General features: G+C 41.2%; 1 protein-coding gene across 17 annotated transcripts in view; it reads left to right on the top strand.

Annotated features, from left to right (window-relative positions):
• The window catches only part of FBRSL1 (fibrosin like 1), a 508067-nt gene that overhangs the window by 322203 nt on the left and 160288 nt on the right, over window positions 1–25576 (top strand). For all 17 annotated transcript variants that reach the window (XM_042035136.1, XM_042035134.1, XM_042035142.1 and 14 more), the window contains one exon: window positions 14609–14638. In XM_042035136.1, the coding sequence (XP_041891070.1) occupies window positions 14609–14638 (30 nt within the window). The remainder of the gene's footprint in view (window positions 1–14608; window positions 14639–25576) is intronic.

Raw genomic sequence — 25576 nt, 5'->3', positions numbered from 1 at the left:
ATGGGCAAGTTGTCTCAGTACTGGGCATTTAGAGTGAATTTTCTAACATCGTATTTCCTATTTTCCCCCAGCTGCACACATTTCAATAATCATGGGGTCAATTTCTCTTTTTCCAAGATTTACTTTTCTGAAAGGTATCTAATCTAAATTAGGCAGGAGTTTTCCAAATCAATGAAACTTCCACAGCACTCCGTTGAGTACAGAGCTTCATGTGGGATGCGGCAATAGTCCCTAGAGCGTCAATAACTTCATTTTTCTGGGATTTTAAGGCAGGCATTAATATTTGGGTTGGACTTTCATTTTTAATTGATGAAGGAAAAGACTATCTGCCTTTCTTTCCTTCTTGATAACGCAAGCTTCTCTTCAGTAACTTCAAACACCCCAATTCTTCAGTTAAAGGCGAATTAAGTTTTCCTGTATTTAAAATTAGCTCTCTGAGGGTGGCATCAGCTCTGTTTCTTTTATGTTTTAAGTCCCAGTTCTTTAATCTGTTTCTAATACATTCTGTTCAGCAATTTTGCATTTCTGTTTTAGTGGAAGCAATGCTGATTAATTCCTTCTTATGACATCTGTGGCTGCATCCTAGATTAAACCTACTCTAATACAGAGCCTATCATTAAGTGTTAAATATTCTTGCAAGGCTACTTAAATTAGATTCAACATCAGTGGATCATTTAGTAGAGAGTCGTTAATTCTCCATCTTATGGCAAGGCCACATTCTGGTGATGCTTTTAATCAGAAGATTATTGAGGTATGATTTGAAAGGGATATGCTGCCCGTATTTTGCCTTTGAGCAAATTATGAAAGGTCAAGTTGCCAAGGAAACAAAACTAAGATAACATTACTAATTCCTGACTCCAAGAGTTGTCTTTCCTGATCATATCATTTGCTCAATGTACATGCTTAGAAAAGATACCAGCTAACAGTATCTCTGCCATTTAGTTTGACAGAAAATGGCTTTATGACTCTTGCTCCTCTAGATAGTGTTCACAGTGATGACAAGGCTCACCAGAATACTTTGTCTCCGTAGAATCCACGGATCAGTTGGTTTGTTTACAGATAAGGTAAATATTATTCCTGATTTATGGAAGGGAAAAGAAGGAAGGGAAGGGTTACAATTTACATATTCAAAGATAGCTGCAAAGTTAAGATGTTCCCGGTTTTGACAGCCTAATTTACAGCTCTTTAGAGAATCCTGATGTTCATAAAGTGAAGAGCACTTGATAACACAACTTCATTAAGGCCCCTCAAGTTAAACACTCCGAGTCACTTCTTCTGGTCACAGGTCAGGCCAGTGGAAGAGCCAGGAAGATTTTCCTGGTGTTTGCTGCTATCCTGAGCGTCGTGCTTCCTCTTTTTCTGTTATTTTCTCCTTTCCTATTCCAGGTGGGAACCAGTAGTATAGGATTGGCTCCAGTGCAGGAGAGCCTGCATGGAATAGCAGGATGTTATGATGAGTCTGTTCTTCCCCTTTCTCCTTTCCATCCATATGTGTGTGAGTGTATAATATGTGTTTGCGTGTTTGTGTTCAATTTCTTGTCCTTCCTTTGGAGAACTCATGCGAAAGGAATAATTTAATTCCCTTAAGTATCAACATCTGAGATTGTGGTAGAGTCTGTCCTTAAATTTTCATTGGGAACTGTGCTGTGTCATAGGGCACTGCATAATGAATACAACCCTGCCAATCAAGACACTCTGTTTTATATCACTTATTACTAAATTGAAAATGGTGTTTTACTACAGCAATAAAGGGCTGGTACAGCATGAGGTACATTTTTATACAACTCTATGAACTTTGTCATTGAAAACATTATAGCCTTGAATTTGAGAGCACAGTGGAAGGCAATATAATTTGATTACCTATATTAATCAAGTAGAGTACAACATATAAAACCAGTAATGCATAAGTCTGACTGGAGCCAGATAACCCTCTTGTGCATCTTAGAAAGATTTATTTTCAGTAATATAATTCATTTGACATGAAAGTATCATAATTGCAGTTGCTAGGAAAGATTTCTTTCTTTCCTTTTTTAGGGAAAAAATCTATCATGCTTTCAAGAGCAGTTTGTTCTTCTAAAGCTCTGCTTACTGAAAATTGAAAACAAAGATTTGTTTTTGTAATTGTGGCAATTTCTCATTAGCCAGCTGAGCTAACACAGTGGTTTGTGTTGAATACTGTTTCTGCTTCATAAAAAAGTATTAGGTGTGAACTTCAAGGAATATTTTTTGCTGTGCATTGATTACATTGATTATTAGTACTGTCATTCTCAGCCTGTGCTTCTAAAAGCTGCCCAGAAGCTCTTGAGCCTTCAGTTACCTGTGCAAGTACTTTGCATAAACTCTGAAAAGAACTTCCCCTCACTCACTCTGTGAAAAGGCTTTAAAGCATATTTAAAAACACCTAATTACTCTGCAGTCTATGAAAACCCCTGTTGTTAGTCGATAGGCAGTAGTGACACTTACTAATAATAGTGTTAACATGAGTTGCTATTTATGCATTTTATTGCTCAGAGTGGCTGCAAACCACACGTGAGTTGGTTGGTGTATCGCAGCTGATACAGCAAAATTCACAAGTGAAAAAAGAACAACCGACTGTGCCACAGCTCCCCTTGGAGCAGGAAAATTTGCCTGCTTCATAGCTTCACAAACTGAGAGGGGTTAAAATATCCTGGTCAAGGTATTTTCCAGTTGTTCAAACAGATTTCACATTCACCTTTGTTCATCATAATTTACTGGAAAATAAAAGGTTTGTGTAATTCAATGTGTTCTGACTCTGTGACAAATGCATAATAGTTTATTCCAGCTAATTATTATTTCCTCGTTGTGCTAATAAAAGGTGATAGAATCCATTCCCAACAGTGTTTGTAGCCCCATCTCACTACTGGTCCACAGAGCAGTAAGTTGTTTTTTTCCATTTTTACTCTTCAGTCTTCTGTTCTTTTTCTCTTCTTTCCCCTCCTGTTGAGATGTTTTCTCTTTCTTTTATTCTCTAATTGCTCCAGCCTGGATTAGACGTATAGGGGCTGGTCAATGCCGAGGAAAGACTTTGACATGTTGGAACTTCTGTTGGTAAATGACGTCTATCTACACAGCTGAGCATTTCCTCAGCAGCTCTGGAAGGAAAATACAAAGTTTAAAAAAAAAAAAGTCTGTAGTAACGACAGAAAGTATAAATTTCCTCAAGCCTGTTCAGAAAGCTTCAGGATGGCTCAGCTAAGGATACTCGCATTCCCATCTTTCAACGTGTACAACCAGCCCTTGTCTTGGTCTTTGAGGTCAGTGCTGGTCAAGCTACCTTGGCAGCCTGAAAGCAGAACAGTGAGGTAGGAGGCTCCATTTGTAAATCATTACACTTCCATCAGTCATGGACATTTTGGGGGCTGACAAGAACAAATTAGTATCTAGGGGCATTGAAAGAGAGGAGCTGACATTCTAAGGTAGGGAAAAGCCTTTGCAATTTTACCTGAAGTAGGGTATATATGTTTTCAAAATTGCTTAGCGTTTAAAGGTTTGTCACTTAGTGGTCCAAAGAAGTATTTTCCAGGTAACGGCATAGGTCTTAAAGCTTTTATATTTAGCTTGGATGGGGTATAATTCTCAAACAGTGAATAACCAACTGTGTTATTTTCTTATCAAATTAGCTTGAAGTCTCTGCTACATTCCTTAGATTACATTGAAGACACCCAAATGTATGCCCGAGGCAATGCTTGTCCTTCACTTCCAAGACCTACCTACTTTAATATTTTTAAGATCTAAATGGAGTGAAAGGAAAAAAGCAGATTTAATTTGCATTGTATTAATGCTAATGACAACTGCTGGATATTTGTGGGGGGTGGGGGGTATGCAGAGGTGGTTTTTAGTTTTCATATTTAAAATCTTTTTTATTTCTCTCTTGGTGAATTTCTTTGTTCCAGGGCAGTTCGCCTGTGGTGAAGGGGGCATCCATCCCTTAAGGTTTATTTTAAAAGCAGTGGTTGAAATCTGCAAGTGCATGCTCTGGATTTCCTTGGAGGAATAGGCCTTCTGTAGATGTCTCAATTCTTGTGCTAAATATTTTACCAGATTTGAATTTTAATGTTCAATAATGCAAACATTAATGGTAGCTATAGTAAGCTTAATATTTTTTACCCACAACAACATAAACCTTGCTATGAGTTAAATAGCAGTGGAATTAAATTACATTAATTATTGCATTAATTATATATAAGTATAGTTAATATTGTCCCTGACAGCAACAGGGACTTTTAGTGACTAAAGGCATTCAACAAAACAAAACAGCTGATTCACATAACCTTCATATATTCATGAAGTGAAGAATGAGCTGAAGTTCTTTTCACTGAATTAATGTATTTCGAGAACACAGTAGGTGCTCTGGATTGTTTTCCACGTCCAGAGTCCCTAATTGAACGGTGCTCTAAAATATTCAATACAGCGTGGTAGTGGTGTGTTTCCAGGTATGTAGCTGGTCAGCCCAGCTTCACCCACCTGAATTCAGCCTGGCTTCAGCCCCTCCTCCTGCCAGGTCCAGCATAAGTTGTTACAAGGCACAGCAGAGATTTGCCTTCATACCTGAGTCATGTCAGACCTGATTCTAAAATCAGTCACCACTTATGAATGTTTGTTTTAGACATTTGTGGGCCTTCAGCTTGAATATGAATGCAAAAAGCTGCAATATACCTGTGGGGGAACTTCAGAATCCTCAGATGGGTGTCTTCATGCATAACCTGGTGTGTTCTTTTGTCGTTGCACCACTTGGACTTAAAGGGAGAAGTAAGGAGAAAAGGAAGTTGGCAGCATAAGAATAAGTGCATGTGTGTAAATATATACATAAAAAAATTAAATGTATAAATGAAATAAAATAAACATTCATGGGAATGAGCTGTAAGAAACCACAGCAAGTTTCATAACCAGAAATCCATCACCCTGGTTCTGGAGGGTGGCTGTCATTAAGCAGGATAGGGAGGTATTTGAAAATGCCTTTCCTCCTGGGTTCCATGCTGAAATCCTCTCTTAACAGCTTCCTGCAGCTCATAATGGTTCTGCACAGAGGGAAGACAGCCATGCATGTTCTCTACTAAATAAATATGTAAATGGAACTCCCAAACAGAGTGACATACCATGGAGTCACATAGCTGAGAATAACTAAATGCTTTCCATTAGAGGAGGGTACTTCAACAAATTCTGTTGTTTTGTACTGGCCCAATAGTTTTTGGTGACTCCATAGTGATGTGGACATGGCATAGTAATGGACTAGATTTGCAATCCAAATAGAAGAAAACCGATGTTTATAGTAAATGGGGAATTACTAGACAGATCATTATGGTTGAAGTGGCTTTTGACTATATCCATATTAAGTCCTAAACTCCTCCTTAATTTTAGAGAAAGCTTATAACCGCCCCTCCAAACTGCAGCAGCCTCTCATTGTTGTAAATAATGGCTGTAAGCCATTTTTCATCTGTTGGACATATCATCTAGGCATCCTTGCATTAAACAAAATTAGAGTTGCTCTGTGCAGTGAGTCACTGCGAATCCGATCTTGGTTCCTGCTCCCTGCAGGAGAGCGTGAGGGACCAAAGCAGCTGGGGCAGGGGGTCCAGGTAACTGAGCCAGGAGGCTTGTGATAAAGGGGAGGCAGCAAGGCATGATGTCTGTTGCAAGCACATGGTGTTAGTCATAGCCTAAAACAAGAGAATTAGAAAGCAATGGATGTTTCTCTGGTTCCTTAGAGAAAGCCCGTACACAGCACTGAGGCTGTAATGCCTCCGAGAGTGTCTGTCTGATGAAAAGAAAATGAGTGACAGGTGACACAATGCCCAAGTGAGGGAAGAATGAAAAGAACTCGTGAGCACTTCAGAAGAGAAGCAGACTGCATCTCTTTTCTTGTCAGAGTTTCCTCTGTTTTGTAAATTGGTGAACTGCAGTGTCAACCATTCAACTTTGCGTGCACTGTTCTTTCAATTACCCAAGTGTGGCTGTGGGTGCACCACCGGAGATGTGTGGAAACAAGGCAAGATAGGAAAGAGGTGAAAAAGCTCCAGTTCATTATTTGTGTGATCCCTGCAAATGCTGGGCTGAATTATGGCTATAATTCACATTATCCTTTGGTGTAATCATAGACAGTACAAGTGAAAATTACCTCCTGCATTGTCGGATCACTCTCTTTCTTGTCAAATATGGGCTGAAATTAAGCATAAAATTGTATGTTGGGTTTCCCAAGCTTTCCCAAGGGTGCTGAGATTCTGCAACCACAGATATAATGGGTCAATCACAGTAAACTGACTTCAAGGCAGCTACATCAACCTACCATTAAATACTTAGAATGAGTCCAAATAGTGAGAGAGAGAGGGAGAGAGACCAAATATTGAAAGAGGTGTATCATATGGAGATCGATCGATCGATCGATTAATCTGCTTTTTTCTGATTATTGAGTAGAATAGATTGATTCAGGAAAGGACATCATTAAATCTTACAAAAATTATGGCAAAGGATTCTACTGGTATATTAAGGCCTAAAGTAGGAGGTATAATATGGTAAACCAGCCAGAAGGCCTCTCCTGAGTGTGGTACCAAACACTGCTGTATTGTAGATGGCATTGGATGCTGGCTTTTCTATTTTTAATGAATGTGTCTTTATTAAGCACTTAGGTAGCAACATTCATCTGTGTAGGCTCCAGTAAAAGACTGCGCTATGGAAAGATCTTCCTACCTGTCCTGTGTGGGGGAAGGGCAAGGATGTGGGAAATGAGGAGAAATCTGGTGGCTCTTACAGCTTTTTCAAGATGGGTTGGTCACTCTCTCCCTTTAGGTCATTTTTAGACTTGGCTGGAAAGCAAGCAGCTGTAGATCTTATTTTGTAGATCTCAAGGAATAATTTGTGATTATCCCTTTTTCTCCAAAAGTGCTTTCCTGTGTATAGGTACAATAATAAAGAAACCATTTTCAGCATAAAAGTATGTGCTTGTCAAACCACAGCAATGATTTTCCAGTTGCTGGCTTTTTTAGTTGTGCAGCCTTCTAATATTTCTGCTTGAATTCTTTCACGACAGAAGCAAATGAAAATTACACCGTGGTTTTTAGGTCTCTGTTCCCTGATTTTTGCTTGTCATGTCATGAACTTCTTCGAAGCAGTGAAATGGCAGCCCATCTCCCTGAGAGCTCCAGACAGATTTCTAAAGTTGTCTTGTTAACAGCTTGTCAGAAACCTACATTTCAGTCTCGCTGAGTTTATATCATGAAAAAAAAAAAAAAAAAAAAAAGTTGCTGGAAATTATGATTTTTACAGGTTCTGACATTTTTCTAAAGAACTGAAATGCTCAAGGCTGCTGTCTCCCTTAACAGGCTGTGCTGTTTTGGGTAATATTCTGCGTTGCATCAACTGAACATCAGAGCAACATTCAGTTTCTTCCCTTTAACATGTTCTTTGAATTATTTAAGGTGTTTTGATGTTGGCTAGAATTCGTAACAAAGTCCTCCAGCTTTTATCCTAAAATATCAAAAAGGTTGAGATTTTTTCCTTCCCCCCCCTTCCCTTTTTTCCCTCCTCCCCAACCCTTCCTCCCTCCCTCCTCCCGCTTTTAATAGATCCTTGCATGGATCATCAGGGGACTTTCTTTTATGTTGTACAGCATGAAATGACTTAGTCAGGGTCTTCCTGATTAATTTATGAGTGCTAAGGAAAAGGGAAGGGGGGAAAAACAGTCCTTGAGGGATTGACCCTAAGCTGCAGCAGATCAACTCAATTTTATGGAATGAAAAGAGACTTAAACAGTATTTTTAGCGTCAGTTTCTCAGCCCGCAGAGGTAGAGAAGCTCCCTGCATCCAGCAGGCTGGAGCAGGGCGAGAGGTGCCCATCTCTCCAGGTGGCTGATGGAGTGGAGCTCGAGTCTTTGGAGGCACCGAGCACGTTTAGAGTTAAAGCTGTGGCAGATTGGTGGATTAATGTGCTCTGCCTCCAAGGGACAAATGCTCTTTTTTTTTTCTCCTTTTTTTTTCCCCTTTTCCCTTCCCCTTGCTCCCTCCTTCCCCACTCTGGGCTTGCAGATGACAGCTGTTGGTCACTTAACAAAATGTCCTCTTGATTGCTGCTTCACAACAGGGGCCCCCTCAGACCAAACAGCACATAGCCTGTACAATGCATCACTGCCCCTCAAAATTAGTTATAGTGCTCTGGGCTATTCTCGGCTGCCATAGCTAATACTCTCTTGCTGTTCTTCTCTCTCCCCCTCGCCCTCCCCCTCCACAGACAAAGGCTCAGCCTATACATCTGTAGTGCTCATAACCTCCCCCTTCCCCCAGCGAAATGCTGAGGAGAGAAAGGAAAAAAAAAAATTGCTGCCCTGAGGCTCAATCTGTTTCTTACAGCTCTACCCCGGCACTTGGAAGCCTGAGCTGGTCTAGCCATGGGGAGGCCCTGACTCATTTCATCAAGCTGTCAGGGAGGCAGTGGAGCTAAGAGGACTCTGCTGCCTGGGGCAAGTTCAAGTCAACATTCGATTTCCGTCCTCCCCCCGGCCCCCGCCTTTCGCTTGGACACTTTTTGTGCTCTGGATCTAAACTTCTCCCCGAGCTGCAGCAGCTCACAGCTTCTTGCCAGGAGGAAGGACTTGTGGGACCTTATAAAGGACACAGTGGCAAAATTGCTGCAATAAATCAGTGGCCCTCTGACACTTGGCGGTAGCTTAATGTTTTGGCACTTTCTTTCCTGTGTATGCCTCAAGTCCCATTAGCAAGCTTTTCTGTCAGTCTGGCTCATGATAAAACTCTCTCTTCCTATCATCTTAAGCAAGCCCCTGCAGACATGAATCTGATGCCAGACTTAATAGGAAACAACACCCTCCCCTGCACACACAAGCGCGCATCCGTACGCGCTGCCACTGCTCCTGGGAAGTTAGCTCAGAGGGCATGGAGAGGGGAGGGCTCTTAAAAATAGGCTTGATTTTACTCCTTCCTTTAAAAGAAACATTAACAACCTGGGATTTAATCCTAGTACTTCCCCAAGCCTTGCTACTAAAAGAAAATTCCGTAACTAAATATGGTTGGAAATAATAAGATAGTGGTTAAATGGCTGTGGAGTGGGTGTGCAGGCTCTATAGGTATCTACACTGTTCATATATTCTGTGCAACTTTCTACATATGTATTCTAACCTGCCAGCTTTCATGGTAAAATTATAGAGAGTATATTCAATATTTCTGCCTCCTCTTCTCTCAGCCTTGCACTTCCCCAGACAGTTCTAGTTGCAGGTAGACTGGTTTGATTACATGTCCCTCCGGGCTGGGATCTCTTTCTTCACATGGCTAGCTTAGATGTCTATCACCCTCTGCTTAATCATAATATAAATAATATCTATAGCTATGTGTGTTTATGTGGAGAGGAAAAAACAAGCCTTTCTCTCAGCTGTCTGGGCAGGAACCTGTAACTCCTGTGCTGTACAGTGTCTGGCACAACAGGGCCCACAGCCTTGGGGCTGTGTAGGCACAACCTAAATCATAAACCACTGCATTTGGGTGAAGTAAGAGATAACCATGTTTGTGTGGATAAGCTGAGGTGACTTCTCAAAAGCTTGGAGGAAGTGGCTCCCTTTGAAATAACCGTATTTCTCTGCACCCAACATGACATAACATCCAGGTATTGCCAGTCTTGTTGCAGTCTTATGAGACTTGGTTTTGTTTTCATTTCTTGAAGCTCTTATTCCTGGCATGAGACAGTTTACATGACTATCTGATGTCATGTTAATCAACATAGTGCTTTTATTATGTGAAGAAAAGCTGGACAATGTAGTAGTTAAAGCACTGTGGGTAAGAAAAGAGTCAAAGCATGTTCTCATGATTCCCAAACTCACCAGAAAACAACGAGAATCACAGTGCAGTTTTAATGTAGGTTGTAAGGAGCTCGGTGCCAGTAAACAGTAAGAGAAGATCCTTTGCCAAATATGCTGTTGCCTGTTTTACAGTAGCCGTAAGTCCATCTTTGTCCCCTCTTGAGGTGGTTTGTGGAAGCAGGTGATGGAACGCATCACAGCTCCTTCCCTGGTGGGAAAGCCATGATGGACAGGGGTCTTGAAAAGCGAGATTTCACCCCAGCCATCAAAAAAAATGGGACGCCACAAGGCCCAGTCTACACACATGGATGCTCTGTCTGCGATTCCGGAGTTATGTGTTGTTCCTGCTGAACCTCACATCACAGGAGGCTTCCTTCCGACTGGAATCTGTCACTGCAAGAAATTGTTTCCAAAAAGCTGCACAATTAGGGGTCGGCTTTGCAAACATTCTTGGTGGAATTGAGAGGCAATTGGCACAACCCAGTGAATAATCCCTTTAGGAGCCTTTATGAACCCAGCACAATGGCTGTTTACAGTCCTGCTTATAGACCAGGAGTGTTAACAGGCCTTTAGAAAAATCCAGGTAATTGAAGCTTTTGTCTTTCAATGAGCCCCCGTTGCTTTCAACAGTTGCCATTCTCCACATTTTCTTTAACTTTTTTTGTTTTGACAAGGGCTTTTGTCCCTCAACAACAGCAGCGTGGGAGGTGAGCCCAGCCGGGCAGTGGCCTCAGCCTTCACAAGGCACACCATGGCCGCCTCCTCCTCACACAGGATAAGTTGGCTTTTAGGACTCAGAAAATCCTCTGTGGCCAAACTGGAGTTTCTCCTACGACTCTATTATTCATTTCAACATCCCAGCAATGCAGCGTCCCCGCCTCAGGCCCTGTGCTGAGCCGGGGATCTGCTGGGGCAGAGGTGAGGAGGAGACTGGGGCAGAGCGGGCGTGTGGAGGCTGAGGGCAGTTCCCACAGAAGCTGAACGAGCCCTTTGAAACCAGGGATTTCCAACACGCACACCCCTGGCGAAGGGAAGGGAGAGGGGTCAGCAGTGCTTCTGCTTTTCGCAGCTCTGTCTGGGCCCGTTTGGTTTTGCTGTCGTTGGTTTTTCTGTGCTGTTGCTCGTTCAGCAGCCTCTGGGTTCCTGTTTCTCGATGCGAGTGTGGGAGCCTGTTCCTTTTACATAAAACTAAGAAAACGTGTGGGAATTCTGAAGCCTGGGGCCTTTTCCACCAAAGCTGGTTGTATTTTCTTCAGGAGTCAGTGGGAGGTTAGCCTAGGTTGGTAGCCATGAGTCTCAAGATTCCTATCTTCTTGTATGTTAAGCCGAAGTCCAAGTTTTATAAATATCAGTGTGTTAATTCTTCCCCCACAAACTCTCATCCCGTAGGCCAGTTTGGGACATTCTCACATGGATTAAGATATGGTATTTTGGTGGTTTAAAGCCAGGTAGGAATCAATACAAAGGACAGTTTGTGTGCATGAGTGATCCTACACGGCTGCAGAGGGGGCAGAGGACTTGCTTTCACAAGGCAAACAAGAAATTAGGCAACTCACTGCCACAAATACAGTTTTTAAACCACTCATCTTGCAGTCACAGCTTCACAGAAGGCTCTGTGTCCACACTGAGCCACGTTCACGTGTGGATCTGCATCCACAGCCCTGCTGGCTTCTGCAGTTGCAAGACTGATGCAATCATGATTAAAGTAAGGAAGATGTAAGCTAAAATGAAACAAAATTCTTTGCTGTCTTTTCCATTTTAAAAGCAATTAATTATGAAGTCTTTCCAGATCCTGAATGGGGAAAAAAGTATCCTCAGAGAGCAGATGTTTGCTTCATTCATATGTCTGTTTATAAAATTTGGCATGTGGATTTGATGGTTCACCGGCTTTTTGCAACTTTCACTTATCTACATGAGACAAAGTTGCATATTGGTACAAAGCAAAATTAGGCATCTAAATAAAGTAATTCTGCACCTTTTAGTAATGTAAACCATCTGTAATAGGGTTTTATACTCATTATAGGTATACAAATTTTGGAGGTCAAATCTGTTTTCAACAAGAAAAACCCTCTCCTCTTTTTTTTTTAATATCATAGTGCAGTAAGAAATAGGAAGACAAGTTTTGTTACAAAACCAGAGAAGACTAAAATACTGCCTTGTATTTGAATAATAATGCTTACTAAAGTCTAAAAAATTGTTTACATCGCAAATATTTTTAAGCTGAATTTGGTAATGTTTACAGTACTGAGGTTTTATTAAACCAGGACTCATAGGCAAAAGCATCTGAGTTTTAATGATAATTCTGAATGCTTTCTAGTCAATGGATTTTGCAGTTTAATTTATTTGGTTATTTTATTACTGCAGTGTATAATTCTTTAAGCCCCTGTTAGAATTAAAATTCATATTGATATTGCCTAAGTATACAATTCGAAGAAACCCATGTCTGTGTGTGCTAACTTATTTTTAATGCCATTCTTGTGATAGGTGTAATTCTATTGTAACGTGCTTTAGTCTGAACCACGAATCACGTCGTCAAAATATTCTGCCTCTAAAATGCGTGTGTTCACATTGAATGAGCACCAAGATTAAAATGGTAACTTAGGATACTTTTGCATAGACCAGCTTTAAAGGGTAAAATAACAAGGTCTTTGTGACCCACTCCATTATGCTGGTAATTTGGGGGAATGCACAGTCGCTGTAGCATTAGGGCTTGATTTGAGCCCCCCCTGGGTGGAGGTGAAAGGCTTCCCTCCACTCAGCCAGTGTTTCTCAGGAGCATGTAAATAATAAGAAGTGGACTGCTGTGACTGCATCTTCCCCCACCCCCCACCTCGGTTTTGATGAATGTGTTGCTCTGTCAGTGTCAATTATCGCTGTCTTGAGCAAGCACAAATGCAGCAGGTACTGGGGCAACCTTTGCCCAGCAAACCTCTTCCAGCGTATCTCAGTGTGATGGACAATTAGTCCCATTCCAGGCCCAGAACAGAGACTTCTAATTGTTTGTGGTTGCATGACATGGGTTTGGGGAAGTCAGCAGATGGCTGCTCATGATGATTTATCAGGACTGATTTTACTTTTGGTTTGTGAAAAAAACCAAAAACTGTATTTCATATAACAATTTTCACAGAGGTCAGTGACAGAATAAAAGTCACAAAAAAGGCACAAATAGCTTATGGCAAGGTATTTACTAAAGACATGGCTATCTGATGTCTTGCCTACTACAAAGTAATTGGCTGGGACTTTGTGCAGTTTGCTGGTATTAACACTGGTTATTCCCATAGAACTTGCCCACCCACAGCTCCTGGCCCCTGCAAAGCAGTGTCCTGTCACTTCTTCCATTTTTCTTCAGGTTCTTTCTTTTACAGAATGATCTAATACAGTTAGATCTGTGCACATCCTACTAAACAGTTGGATTTCTCTGTGACAAACATGCTGTGGATCATGTGGGGTGGTGTAAAATAGTTTCATTTTGAAAGAAAAAGAGTTCTGCGTAGTCAAGACTATAGAAAAACAGATTCCTTAAACCAAGCATTTTCACTGCAGTAAAATGGGAATAAGGTGTCAGTTGTGAAGCTGAGCACTCTTCACTGCAGAATCACTGTGGGAGATTCCTCCAATATTATTGAGGCTCTTCGTGTGCTCAGTGTGTTCCAGAGAATTTAAAAATAAAAGGTTGCTCAATGTTTGGGGTCAATCATTTCATGTGCCAAATAGAAGAAGAAGAGATTAAATATTCTCTCATAAATCAGCAGAAAACTAAGAATGTAACAGCTGAAATTTCTGTTGTGTGACTTAAGGATAAAGGATGTGACAGGAAAGATCTGCCTCCCCCGCTCCAGGAGGAAATCTGGACAAAATGACCAAACAGATCTATTCCTCCTTTTACATTCATGACACTGAAGCATTTGCATTCTCATGGCCCATTTCCATATCTGGGGCTTGTCACTGCTGGCTTGCAGAGTCCCCTCTGTGAATTCCATAAGGTGCTGCCAGTTACAGAAACCCACCGGGCCATCCCCATCAGCAGTTGGCTGAAGGAGAAAATTCCCATTGGGCACCAAGGCTACAAAACACACTGACCACTTCTGTCAGCATAACAGACACCAAGAGATTTACTTCTGTTCCCAACTGTAAATCTTTGTGAGCTCCAGCCAGCAAGATGTGCATGTCCTGAAATGTTCAGTGCTCAAGTTATCTTTCCATCATTTGTGCTGTGAAAATAGAGCATTTCATTTTCAGAGCCTGAAAGAGATTGCACTCCAGAACTCTTTAAGTAAACACTTCCTCCTGGGATCGTGATCTCATTCAAACTAAAAAATGTACCAGAATTTATGATGTATTTTAATTACTATTCTTGGTACCACTCATTAAATTAGAAATTGATTGCCAGTTTCACAGTTTCCTTGTTAGATGACAAAGTGCTTATCAAGGTGAAGCAATGCAAAACTGTTACTATATATTCCCCAATTTGGGATGATAAAAAGGCATGCTTTTTGTTGTGGCACTCATGTTACAGTGGTTGTTATAATGCATCGCTGATTGTCTTTTTTGTTTAAAGTTTCCTTTTTCCCATCCAAGTAAGAGTACACCATAAATTTGTGTAAGAGAGAATCTGGCTTTGTCTGGTTTATGCTAGCAATGTAAAAGGCATTACTGCAAACATCCGAAGTGTGTTTCATTGAACTGTGAACATCATAAACAGCTATCCTAAAGATTTAAGAGGATGATGCAAAAGATCCCTATATATAAAGGTGTTTCTCAAAGTCTTTTTTTCTCTCTCTAATCCACAGTGTGACAGCGAGAGCGATATTGACGATAAGGTAAGACTGAATTTTCTTATTTCATATGCTTGGAAATTCCCTGATAGTCAAAATAAGAATGAATTTGAAAATAACATTTTCCTCCAGTCTTCATGTCAAATTTAAAAATATCTACAGTTGAATGAAAAAGCATCAGATTAGCTACTCTGTGATCTTCACTAGCTTCTGTTTACAGGAAAGAAAGTCCCGTTAACATAATAGTCTTTCTTGATTATTATGTGAGCATTTGGTGAGACCTGAGTTAGAGTGTTAGTGCTGTATCAGAGGAAGTTTTCTCTGATAACTTGTCAGGAGCCTGTATTTTATATATAGCAACCTTTGAAGATGTCAATTTTGTAATCAGTTTAGAAGACGGGACCTGCCCTCCAAGGCAGTGTGGTAACTGTCAAGGAGTGTTTTGTTGTGTTGCATGCATATTTATCACAGAGCAATGATTTTTCTGACCTTCTTTTGAATACAGGGGTTGGTCATTGAAAGGTTGTAGTTGTGTTTGTGTATGGGGATTTCTTGTTCACCTCTGCAAGGAAAACAGACAAGTCCCACTGTGTAGCACCTGTGGCACCATGATTTTAAGCATCAAATACACAAAAGACTTGTGTATTCCTTGCCAGCTTCTGGCAGATAAACCTGGCAGTCTCAGGTCAGATCTTCATCAAACCTTTATTGTATTTTGGCTGTCCAGTCTCTTGCATTCATTCATGAGAAGCTGTGGCACAGAGTTTTCTCCTGGATCAGCATTACAGAAGTAAAGGCTGACTTCAGATAGCCCTGTGTCCTCAGCAGCACACCCGGCTGCAGCCATGCATCAGAGGTTACCATGAGTTCAAGAGACTAACAACTTCTCCTGGTTAAGCCTTTTTATTTTTGTTAGTATTGTTAGAGCTTTAGAAACATTAGGGTTTCTTCAACTTCTTCTTTTAAAATGCCATCAGATACTAAATATCCTTGGAGTATGGCAAAAGCTGTGTTTTGAGATGAAGGCTTGATTGAAGAGAAACATTTAAATCATGTGTGTTGAATGAAAGAAACTGTACATATTTTATATTACTTTAATTTTATATGTGTATATATGTGTAAAGTCACTCCCTGAAACCACCCCTCTCCCCAAGTTCTGTTTCTTACAAGGTTACACAGCAGCAGAGCTGACAGCAGGGGTGGCGAGGGTAAAATATTATTCCCTAAAAGCTTAGATACCATGGGGTTAAAACATTTCTTAGACTGCCCAATCAAAGGAAGTAAAAGCAATCACTTAGAAAACTGTTTAAAGATCTGCCAGTCAAACCTCAGATGAAGTTGTAAGTGACATGTAGTTTTATTATACAGCTATGCTATTAATGATTATCTAAATTACACTGGTAGACCCAGCTAGCGGCATTACATCTGAGACTGACGTTTGTTAGATTAGGTTTGACTTCACCTTGTAGAGAAGAAATTGAAATCTGAACAACATTGATTAGTTTTCAGAATGTGGGATCTGAGGTTACCTTCAGAGGAAGCTGCATTGTGTTTGGCTGGTAACTTGCTGTCCTTTACAGCAAATGAAAGGCTATTACAGTGTTCCTTACCATTAATATGACATTTCTTTACATTTCTGTAACTGTAATTTGACCTTCCAGGCTCACCTATTTCCCAGCTACCTTCTCCTTAAGGTGACTCTAGCTTAATAATAACATTTCTTTTCTTCATAAGGAGAGCAGCACAAGATCATCATCTTTCTATCTCTTGCCTGATCTGCAGAGACATGAAACATGACACAGTTCTATTAAATAGGCCTCTGGAATTACGTGGGGTTCCTTTCTTGTCAGCAGAGATGTGGGCACATGCATGTAAACTCACCAGGGTTGAAGTGAAGATGCTTCAAACCTTCCATGGGGATAATGTAAGTGCAACATTGCCTTCCAGCTGGGGACCACAGGCAGCCTGGCTTGCTCTGTTGATACCTGACATACTACACTCCCCTGGAAATTCATTCAGTGTTTGTCTAAAACTTAACCTGACTGATGCAACAAAGAGCTATAAAAATTTTGGTGTGTCTGTCCTGAGGGACTACACTCATTTTCCCCCTTCCATGTGATGGCAAAATGTATCTCCTGCTAATGCTCCCAGGCTATTGCAGCCAGATGGAGTATTCAGCATACTGCCTAGCCCAGCATCTGCCTTCCTGAATTACGTGGCGGGTCGGCTTCATTCCCCACTGCTACAGAGCAATGCTGCCCTGCTGCCTGGTCAGCAAGAACCAGCGTTTTCGAGGTACACCTACACATGCTGGCACTAAGGAAGGGCAGGGCAGGAATTACTAATGTACTTCTGATTTGCATAATATTTTTTGTTAGTCACAAACAGTGGATCAGTCTTGTCTGCGTAAAACTCACGAGGAAAGCAGACAAAAAAAGTTCATGTACAAGCACAAACTGAGTCAGCGACAGAGCTAGAAGCAAAACTGAAATTTTCCACCTCCTACTTCTCTCTCTGTACCATGCTAGTAATTATCCACTATTTATTTAGTTCTTAGGTATATGGGCTATTGAGCTCTTAATGTTTTCAAACACAGACGTTAGAGTAAAATTAAGGTTTTACCCTTGCTGCATTATAAAATATAAACACCCTCCTGTCCTCCTGCTGGTTTGGGTTTTTTCCTTGTGCAGTGCAGTGCAGGGCTCCAGGGGAGAAAAGCAATTGAGCATAGTCAGTCACATGTACAGTGTATCAGAAAGAGGAGCCATTACTTTAGTGCAAGGTACAGTTTCACAGCACACTGTGAGAGTGTTTCCAAACATTGCACTGCTGTTTTTAATAATCGGGAAAGAGGAACTCAAGGCTGGGGACTTGTCAATCCCATCTACTTTCTGAGAACTGTCTCTGGCCAAGTATAGCCTTTCACTTCTGTAGCACTGCTGAAATCTCAGAGGAAGTAAGTGGGATGATGCTTTCTCACACCTATCATTCTGTCACCACGCGCTTCTCACAGAACCGTTTGAGATACCCAAACTAATAAAGTGAGCTGTCTAGCCATTTAACCAAGCGAGAAACTTAGCAAATCACGCATTCCCAGAGATGGCAATGCAAATCCTGCTTCCTTTACTGTATGTTCAATGAAGGACATTGGTTTGGACTCTGCAGCTGTTAGGAGGATTGCAGTGTTGCTTGCCGAAGCTGTAGAAATGATACGGTGCTTTTTGAGAGGGAGGAGGGAGAGAAAGGGAGTCAGTCTGATACTTGTATTACACTGTCTCTGCTCTGTGCAGTAGCTGAGATGTGAAGCTCACGGTCCATAAACATTGTTACTGAAAATATATACTTCCTTTAATAGCAACAACAGCATTAACAGATAGCAATTACCCTTCATTTTCAGGAACTATAAAGTCTCCATTAATTCAAGATTTATGTAGTTATAGCATTTAGCACAGGAATAACACCACAGAGAATTGGTTTATACACATGTAATGAGAGAGCTTATGGCATACTTTAGTGAACATTAACATAATAGAGTAATATAAACCATCAACAGTTCCACTTATTGTCTCTTACCTGCTTTAGCATCACTGTGAAAAGTGGCTAGCAGCTTGGTAATGTGCTCTGTTAAATGGTGTTCTGCAGAAAGCCAAAAGTCAACTTGTGTAAAACAAGGGAATGAGTAATCTCTGCTCATTACTCCAAAATGTTGCTCTCATTTTTTTAATAACAGTGTTCAAGATTGCATTAAAAAAGCGCCTGTTTCTTTCTTTAAAAGTAATTCAGTGTTCATGTTCTTCAGTCTTGGACTTCTGTCTGGTCTGTGGGCAATTGTGGGTTGTCGGCTTAATTACATGGCCCCGCCACGTAAGTCAGCTTTCCAAATCAGGGGTTAGATATCAAGCATTCTTCATTTAATGTGGTGCTAAGTAAGATGTGGAAAAAATGGAATTGTATTTCTAAGTTCAGTCAGTATTTACTGTATATTTGTTCTGTAGTTTGTGTTTTAGCTATAGCAAGCAACCTCTGAGACAGGTAAAGTTAAATCCAAGGTGGAGACAAAAAAGTTTTGAAGTCATTTTTTTCTCATAACTTTCTGCAGCAGCCCAGTGAGTTCCTTAGGTGGTGCTTGTGGCAGTGTGAATCAGCCTTGCCATGATGTAGTTTTCCAGAGTCCCGGTAGGTGCCTGAAGTCAAGAACAAGAGGAGCAGGTGCAGTTTAGCCTGTGATAGATGAGAGGAGGGCAGCACAGTGGTGCTGTGATCCCTCCACCTGAGGCTGGGTTCCCATCCTGCTACGTGCTGTAAAAACACAGAACAGCCCATGGCTTAAGGATGAGATGAGAGAGAAGTGAGCCAGGTAAATGGGGGGACACTGTCAACAGCAGCACTGTTTCAGTATGCCAGCAGCCTCGTTGTTGTCCAGCTTTGGTTTCATGGGCATTAATCTAAAGGGGGTATTTGTAGGTATTAGGGTTTTAGAGGCATTTGAGAGGGAAAGTCAGGTAGTTTTATGGCCGTGAATGGGAAGTTATTCTCTGTAGCAAAGGCATGGTGGTAAGTAGTGAGGAGGTGCTTATTTGAAAGTTTAACGAGGGAGTGATCAAATCAGACCAGTGAGAGATGAAAGTTTACAGCAATGCTGAATGTCAGTGTTGGGAAGAAGAGGTAAGCTGTGAAAGAGTCAAAACACGCAGTGATAGTTTGCCATTCAGGAAGTGAGAAGCTGTGTAGGAAGCAAAGCCACAGACTAGGAAAATGATCTTGCAGCAACTTTTCCCTGGCACAAGGACACAGTTACATCTGCTGTCTCCAAAGGAAAGATAGAATGGTAAATGAAGGGTGAGGTAGCTTGACCAAGAATTTAGTTGTGTGGATAAACAGAAGATGCTCATTATGTTATAGAGAAAAAGGATATACAGGACTTAAAACATAGGTTGAATATTTTGATGTCAGGAGTGTTGGGAGTCAAAGAGAGTGCTGAAAACTGTGGGCTTGAGTGAGAGACGGAGGTGATAAGAGTAGAAGCAATGACAAGAATAAACTGCATGGATGATCTGGGGGATGAAATTATCACTGTTGTTTCAGCTGTGTTGACCTTGAAAGGGTATCCACAAGCCCACAGGAAAAATCAAGTTCAGGCAGCAGGAGAAAGGGATGTAATAATGAAGAGAGGTCTAGGAGTCGCTCTAGCAGGAATGGTCATTCTGTGTGTTTGTGTATGGCAATGGAAAAAGTGGGTTCCATCTGATAAGTCTGTTGTTTTTGTGGGGCTGGAAGTTTAGTTCCCACTTCAGATAATCTGTTATTTGCTGTTTTTGAAGCCTGCCCAGACCAAGGTCCCAAACTGGTTTTGTCCATCATTCAGTTGTCCTTTCCTCTAAGAAATTAAACTTGGTACTTTTCCAGAAATTGAGATTCATACTGGTTGCAGCAGAAGGAAAAGATCAAAAACAATATTGAACTGAGGGCTTTCACATGGCAGTATTTGCACTTCTGTTAGCATTACACTTCAGTCTATGACAGTTTTCAGCTGTGGCTATTAATGAGAAATCTCCATTTGCCAGTTACTTCCCAGCTGGCTTCTCAGACAGAACTGAAGTGGTTTTTACCATAGGATGCACTGGCTTATGGACAGTAGTGCTGAATGCCCTTGTGGATGTGTGTGGTTGGGCTCTGCTGCAGGCTTAGCATCACGCAGTAGTATTGCATATATGCATGTGCATGCACAGAATCTGTGCTTCTGCTGAGGTTTAATTCTCACAGACTGAAAATCCAGTGATACAGAGTGAAAACTAGTGAGAAAGCTGACTCCCATGTGGTAATAACTGTAAAGACTGTTAGTTCTCCTAATGGAAGAAAGCCTCTGTTTTACAGACAATCTGCATGTTGTTATTAGAAACAGATCTGCTTTTTAAACAATATCAAAATATTGAATTTAAAATAAGATTTGGGTGCTATAAACAGGCAAATGCAATGTTGTTGCCAGTACAGGAAGACAAAAATTCACCACTCAGTGAATTTGTTTTATTTCATCGTTCTCCATGAATAGATTTACCAGAAAAATAGCATCCTCTAAGCCCTGTGCATACCCAGTTCACTCAGTTGCTCTTTGGGAAATGCCAGATGGGGGAGAGACTTGGCATGCCCTGGGCTTCCATCGTTCCACCCACCATGTGCATGGAGCAGACATAAAAGTTCCCACTGAGACTTGGGGCGGTTGAGTTAAGCCCTGCAAGTCCTTCCAGAGAGAGAGGAGCCTTCCAAGTTGTGCTTCTCTACTACAACTGCAGTAAATATTATTAGTAATAATAGCCCTTCTTGACCTTCATATTTAAATAAAGCAAGAATGCAGTTAAAAAAATGAAACAGAAGAAAAAGCTTCAGCACCAATGTGCTCCTTCCTACTGAGATTTTGTGGTTTTCTCTTTTCCAGACAAAAACTCAAATTTTAAGTACATTAGTCTGTATATAACAAGCTGAGTCATCATAGTCTGTGGTGCCCATATTCATTCTTGAAAATGTAGAAAAGAGGTTTCAGAGCAAACAATGAGAAGAGCCTTCTAGTTTTCTGAAAAAAATCCATCATAACTCACATAAAAGGGTTGAAGAGATCTTATGGAGAGCTCTTGGGAACAACAGGATAATACCAGTTCTGTTGCTGGCAGTCAGCGTGTCCCTGGCTCTCTGCTTTCTCTATTGTTTAACATCTCCCTCTTCCAGTTCCCCATCCATGAGCATTTTCTTACCTTACCAGGGGCCTTGTGAAGAAACTTTTAAGATCTGAGGAAACAGGGAAGAGAGCAGTCATGTACAGCTGTCTGCCCACATCAAGAAACACCATTATAACATAGTCTGAGCTCCAAAGGGCTACCTGTGCAATGGCAGTAACTCCTTGGAAGGTGATCAGATAGAACATAACAGAGTAGGCAGGTGATAGGAATTGGCAATTGAGTTAGGCAATTCAATTAATTAAATCGAATGATATAATTAACCGTAAAGATGCCAAGGAGATGAGAATTCTGGAGGATGCATGCTCCAATAGCTACAATTGCAGGCCCTCATTTGGCTGGCAGAGTTTCTCATTCCTGTATTCCAAAATGGTTTGCCAGGTTAAGTAATACAGAGGGGCACAGTGTGCAGCGCTGCGTCCCCAGGCAGGAATGAAGGATGCAACTCAAGCGAGCTCTGTTCCTGCCCTGGCTGCACCTGGGATGGGAAAATGAACATTCCTCTGCTCTGCCCATCCTTAATGCTCAAAGCATGTTATCTGCAAACGTGAGACTTTTCCCTCATCACAAAATGCCAGTTAGAATGTCACTTCTGATTCTGTATTAGTCATTATTGGTTTCTCTGTATGTACTGTAAAGATTGTGTAATTCCAGTTAATATTTTATACTTTTTAACATTTCCTGATGGTCTTTAATAGCTGAGTTCTACCCAGCTGTGTTTTTCTTGAGAAGGAAAATGTTCTCCTTAGCAAGCGGCTCATGTTTGGTTTTGTAGTATCTGAAAGCTTCGCTTGATTCCTGTTATGGCTCTTGGTCTTCCAAAGTCTCATTTGCATTTTGATGAGTTTCCTCTAATTTTGTTTGATACCTGTATGACTGTCTGAGGAATGTGATTCTACATTTCAGTCAAAGCTGTGCATAAATCCAAAACAGAGCAGTGGCTTAAATGAGGCTTTTATGAGTTCTTGTCTGCTTAAGGTGAACTCTGCAGGTCGTGCTCTGGGGCACACGGCGCCGCACAGCTCCCGTCAGCTCTGTGCGTGGAGTGCCAGGAGCATCGGCCGGCCTTGATCATACCCACTGATGCCCAGTCTTCCACTCTTCAATGCTCAGATTGAAATATCTCAAACACACACAACAGGCTTGGTTTCCACAGTTTCTAAGCCTGGTCTTGGCCTTTGCCACACCTGTGTCAAAATTAGTTGGAGATCTTTGCCTAAATCTTTGGCAGCAGCTGACTTAATTTGTGGTTTACTACTCCTGACAGTTTATTGGGGAAGCAAAGCGCGCCTTCATCTCCAATAATACACAGCCCACCCGCCGACACTTTGACAGACTTAATGGTTTTTTTATACAAAAATGGACAGACTTAATGTTTCGACTGTAGCGATCATCTGTCCTGATCTCCTTAATGAAATTAGATTAAGTGCACCTGGGAAAATGCTGAGACGGCACATTGCCTTCATCACCTTCCTTAATTTAAAACCAATTTGCGGGGAAAATATCCTCTGAAGCTGAGGGAGGCAGAGAGAAGGGGGAGGGAAGGGGGTTTTAAAATCTATCTGGATAGCTACTGGCAGTTTTAATTCCTTTCCCTGCTGGCAATGTGAAATATTAACAGCCTTAAGAACTGCGAGTTTAAAGACTTACTAACCTTTTTGCCTTTCTTAGGGGAAACAGAAACAAAACAAAATCTTTACCATGAGGATCACATATAGGAACAAAGTCCAGGATATGCTGGGGCTAGGAGTTGGGGCTGGGCAGGAAAGAGAGAAATGGCTGAAATGTGAAAGTGTCTTCTTCCAAGAGCTAGACCATGTTTTCCTAAAATATATTGTAATCTCTAGGTGTTGGTGGTGCTCACTGTCTGCTTTTACCTTGATAATGATTTAGTTGTGCAGAAAAATAGTAATTTGCCCACATAGCTGTGAAATCAGCTGCAGTGTGTGCAATATAATGTGACCTGAAAATGACTGCAAATGTTCCTTTGGCTCATTCTGAGGAGAGCAAGAAACATGTCTTTTTAATTAAAAATAAAACGTTGCAAAGAATAACAATAACTTTTTTTTTTCCATGAAGGATGATTCCTGTTCTCTCACTGACTCCACTGATTGGAAACATGCTAACAGTTAGCTCAAGGTCTTCCAGTGCTGAGGTGGTCAGAGAGCACAGTAGTCTGTGATAGGCTGGAAAGTCTCTTTATAGCAGAATTTAAATGCTTACAGCCTTTGTTATTTGGAATGTTACAGTCCAAGCTCAACCACGCAGTTGATTTATCCATCTCCTGTCTCCGATTTCAGTATTGCAGGAACAGGAAAACTGATGCTAGAGATGGGCATTTTCTGCTGCTTGAAGATGATTTTATTTGCTTAAAATTGGCTTTGTTCTTTGTGAAAGCTTTCACAGCCCAGGTTGGGCAGAGATGTCTACCTTGTGTCTGGCCACTCTCAGGATCACTGTGAAGGCACACCAAAAAGGGAAGTCCTGTGTAAAACAGTGCTCTAAAAATGTCTGGTAACAGGCTGGGGTTTTGTTGAGGTAATTGATGCACAGTCACTCCTGTTCCTTCAGCTGCTGCTGATCACCACTCAGGACCTCAGTCATGGTGACCTGTGAAGGAAAAGTCGTTCAGAACAACCGCGTTGAAAGTCTCAGCTAAATAATATTAATTAGTGAAGGTGGGGCTCCATTTTCAAAGGTACTCCTCACCCTAATCAAAGTCAGCAGAGTCCGTGGATGCTCCATGCATCCCAAAATCTGTTCAGCCATCTTCATCCACTTGACTGGTCTATCAGTGGGACTCCTTATGTAAGTAGGAGTTTGTATGAGTAGACCAATTGCTGTCAATGAATAATTTAGATGATTTAAGCCTCAGACGTGCTTCTTAATAATGAGGGAAATCAGCCCCATATGTCCTTGTCCATAAATACTAGAAGATGGGGACAAGTCACTTTTAAATGGGATTCATTTATTTTTAAATGGAATCATGATAAGTGTTTTAAAGGTAATCAAGCATGTGTAGCTATCCTGAATATTATAAATATAAAAGAACATTAGCCTAAAATTGAAGGGGACCCCATTCATATATAAACTGAATTAAGGTGTCATGCAAGGGTAAAAGTGCAGAGTAACCTCTGGTAACCAACAAAGATTTTAAGGTGTTCTTTTTATTAATTGACACAAAGGTGGCTGAAGTGACCAATGAGTGTTACACGTGTCACTATATATTATGGACACAGTTACTGAGTGACTGCAGCCATTTTCACCCTCTTTAAATTTGTAGATAACCTCACCCTCCCTGCAAAAGGTGAAGTTGAGGGAAGTAAGAATTTCTATACTGTGATTATTGAGCTTGTTCCCATAAAAAAACATACATCCTACCAAAAAGGTCTCCCTCCTATCCTTGTATTTTTAGTCCCTTTTTTTTGTGAAACATGAGTTCCTTGTCCTTTTCCCATCTCTCAGTTTTTGTCTGATGGCATCAATGGCATCTCCTCTGCTCGGCCTGTGCTGTTGGCCCTGAGCTGTAAGACGCCAATCTCTTGTTGGTGGTTTTCTCCATGAGATAGGCTGTCTTCAAGGACAAATCTGTGGCTCTTCCCCACAAAACCTGTCAAATGTTATATATAGGATGGTATGCAGATAGTGGTTGTTTGTATTTACTGCAAGTGTTGCATTTTAGGATCCGTAAGACAGAGAATCCGTATTGAGACACAGGGAAGGGGAGAAGTATGCCTGCCGGTTATTTTTAGTAGCACTGTAAAGTCAATTAGAACTAAAGCAGATGTGTATTAGAAGTTAATTCATATTAAAAATAGCACTGCACTAGCTACCACTTTCATCTGGAAGCAGGTGCAAGTCTGTGCTACTTGCTTTTAATGTGGTCTAGTGCAAAAACAAAAGGATGTTTTTAAGCCATCTTATTAGTTTCAGAAGTTATTATATCCCACCTTCTTAGCCAGTCTGTATGATCATTGGTGTTGAACTGATTTGTCAGTGCTGCCAGTTTGCATTGCCATGGATGTAAAGGAGGTGGGAGGAAGGACAGTTCCTGCCTGGGCAATCTTACAGTTTCCAGCTGCAATTCTTGGCTGTTCAGCTGGTGGATATGTTCGGTACAGTAGCAGTTCTTGAAAACATTTCAAACAGGCCTGTAAGCACCAGTGATCATTAGATCCATTCTGGAGTATAATTTCAAACTTTCTTCTCCATCCCTGCCCTGTCTCCTTTTTGCCTTGCCCTCTGCCTTGTGGTT

Source organism: Corvus kubaryi, unplaced genomic scaffold (genome assembly GCF_017639235.1).
Source record: "Corvus kubaryi isolate FWS band 111438036 unplaced genomic scaffold, C.kubaryi_AGA036_p1.0 37382, whole genome shotgun sequence".
Classification (NCBI taxonomy): domain Eukaryota; kingdom Metazoa; phylum Chordata; class Aves; order Passeriformes; family Corvidae; genus Corvus; species Corvus kubaryi.
The sequence above is the reverse complement of the archived record's forward strand: the minus strand, read 5'-3'. Positions and strand labels throughout refer to the sequence as shown.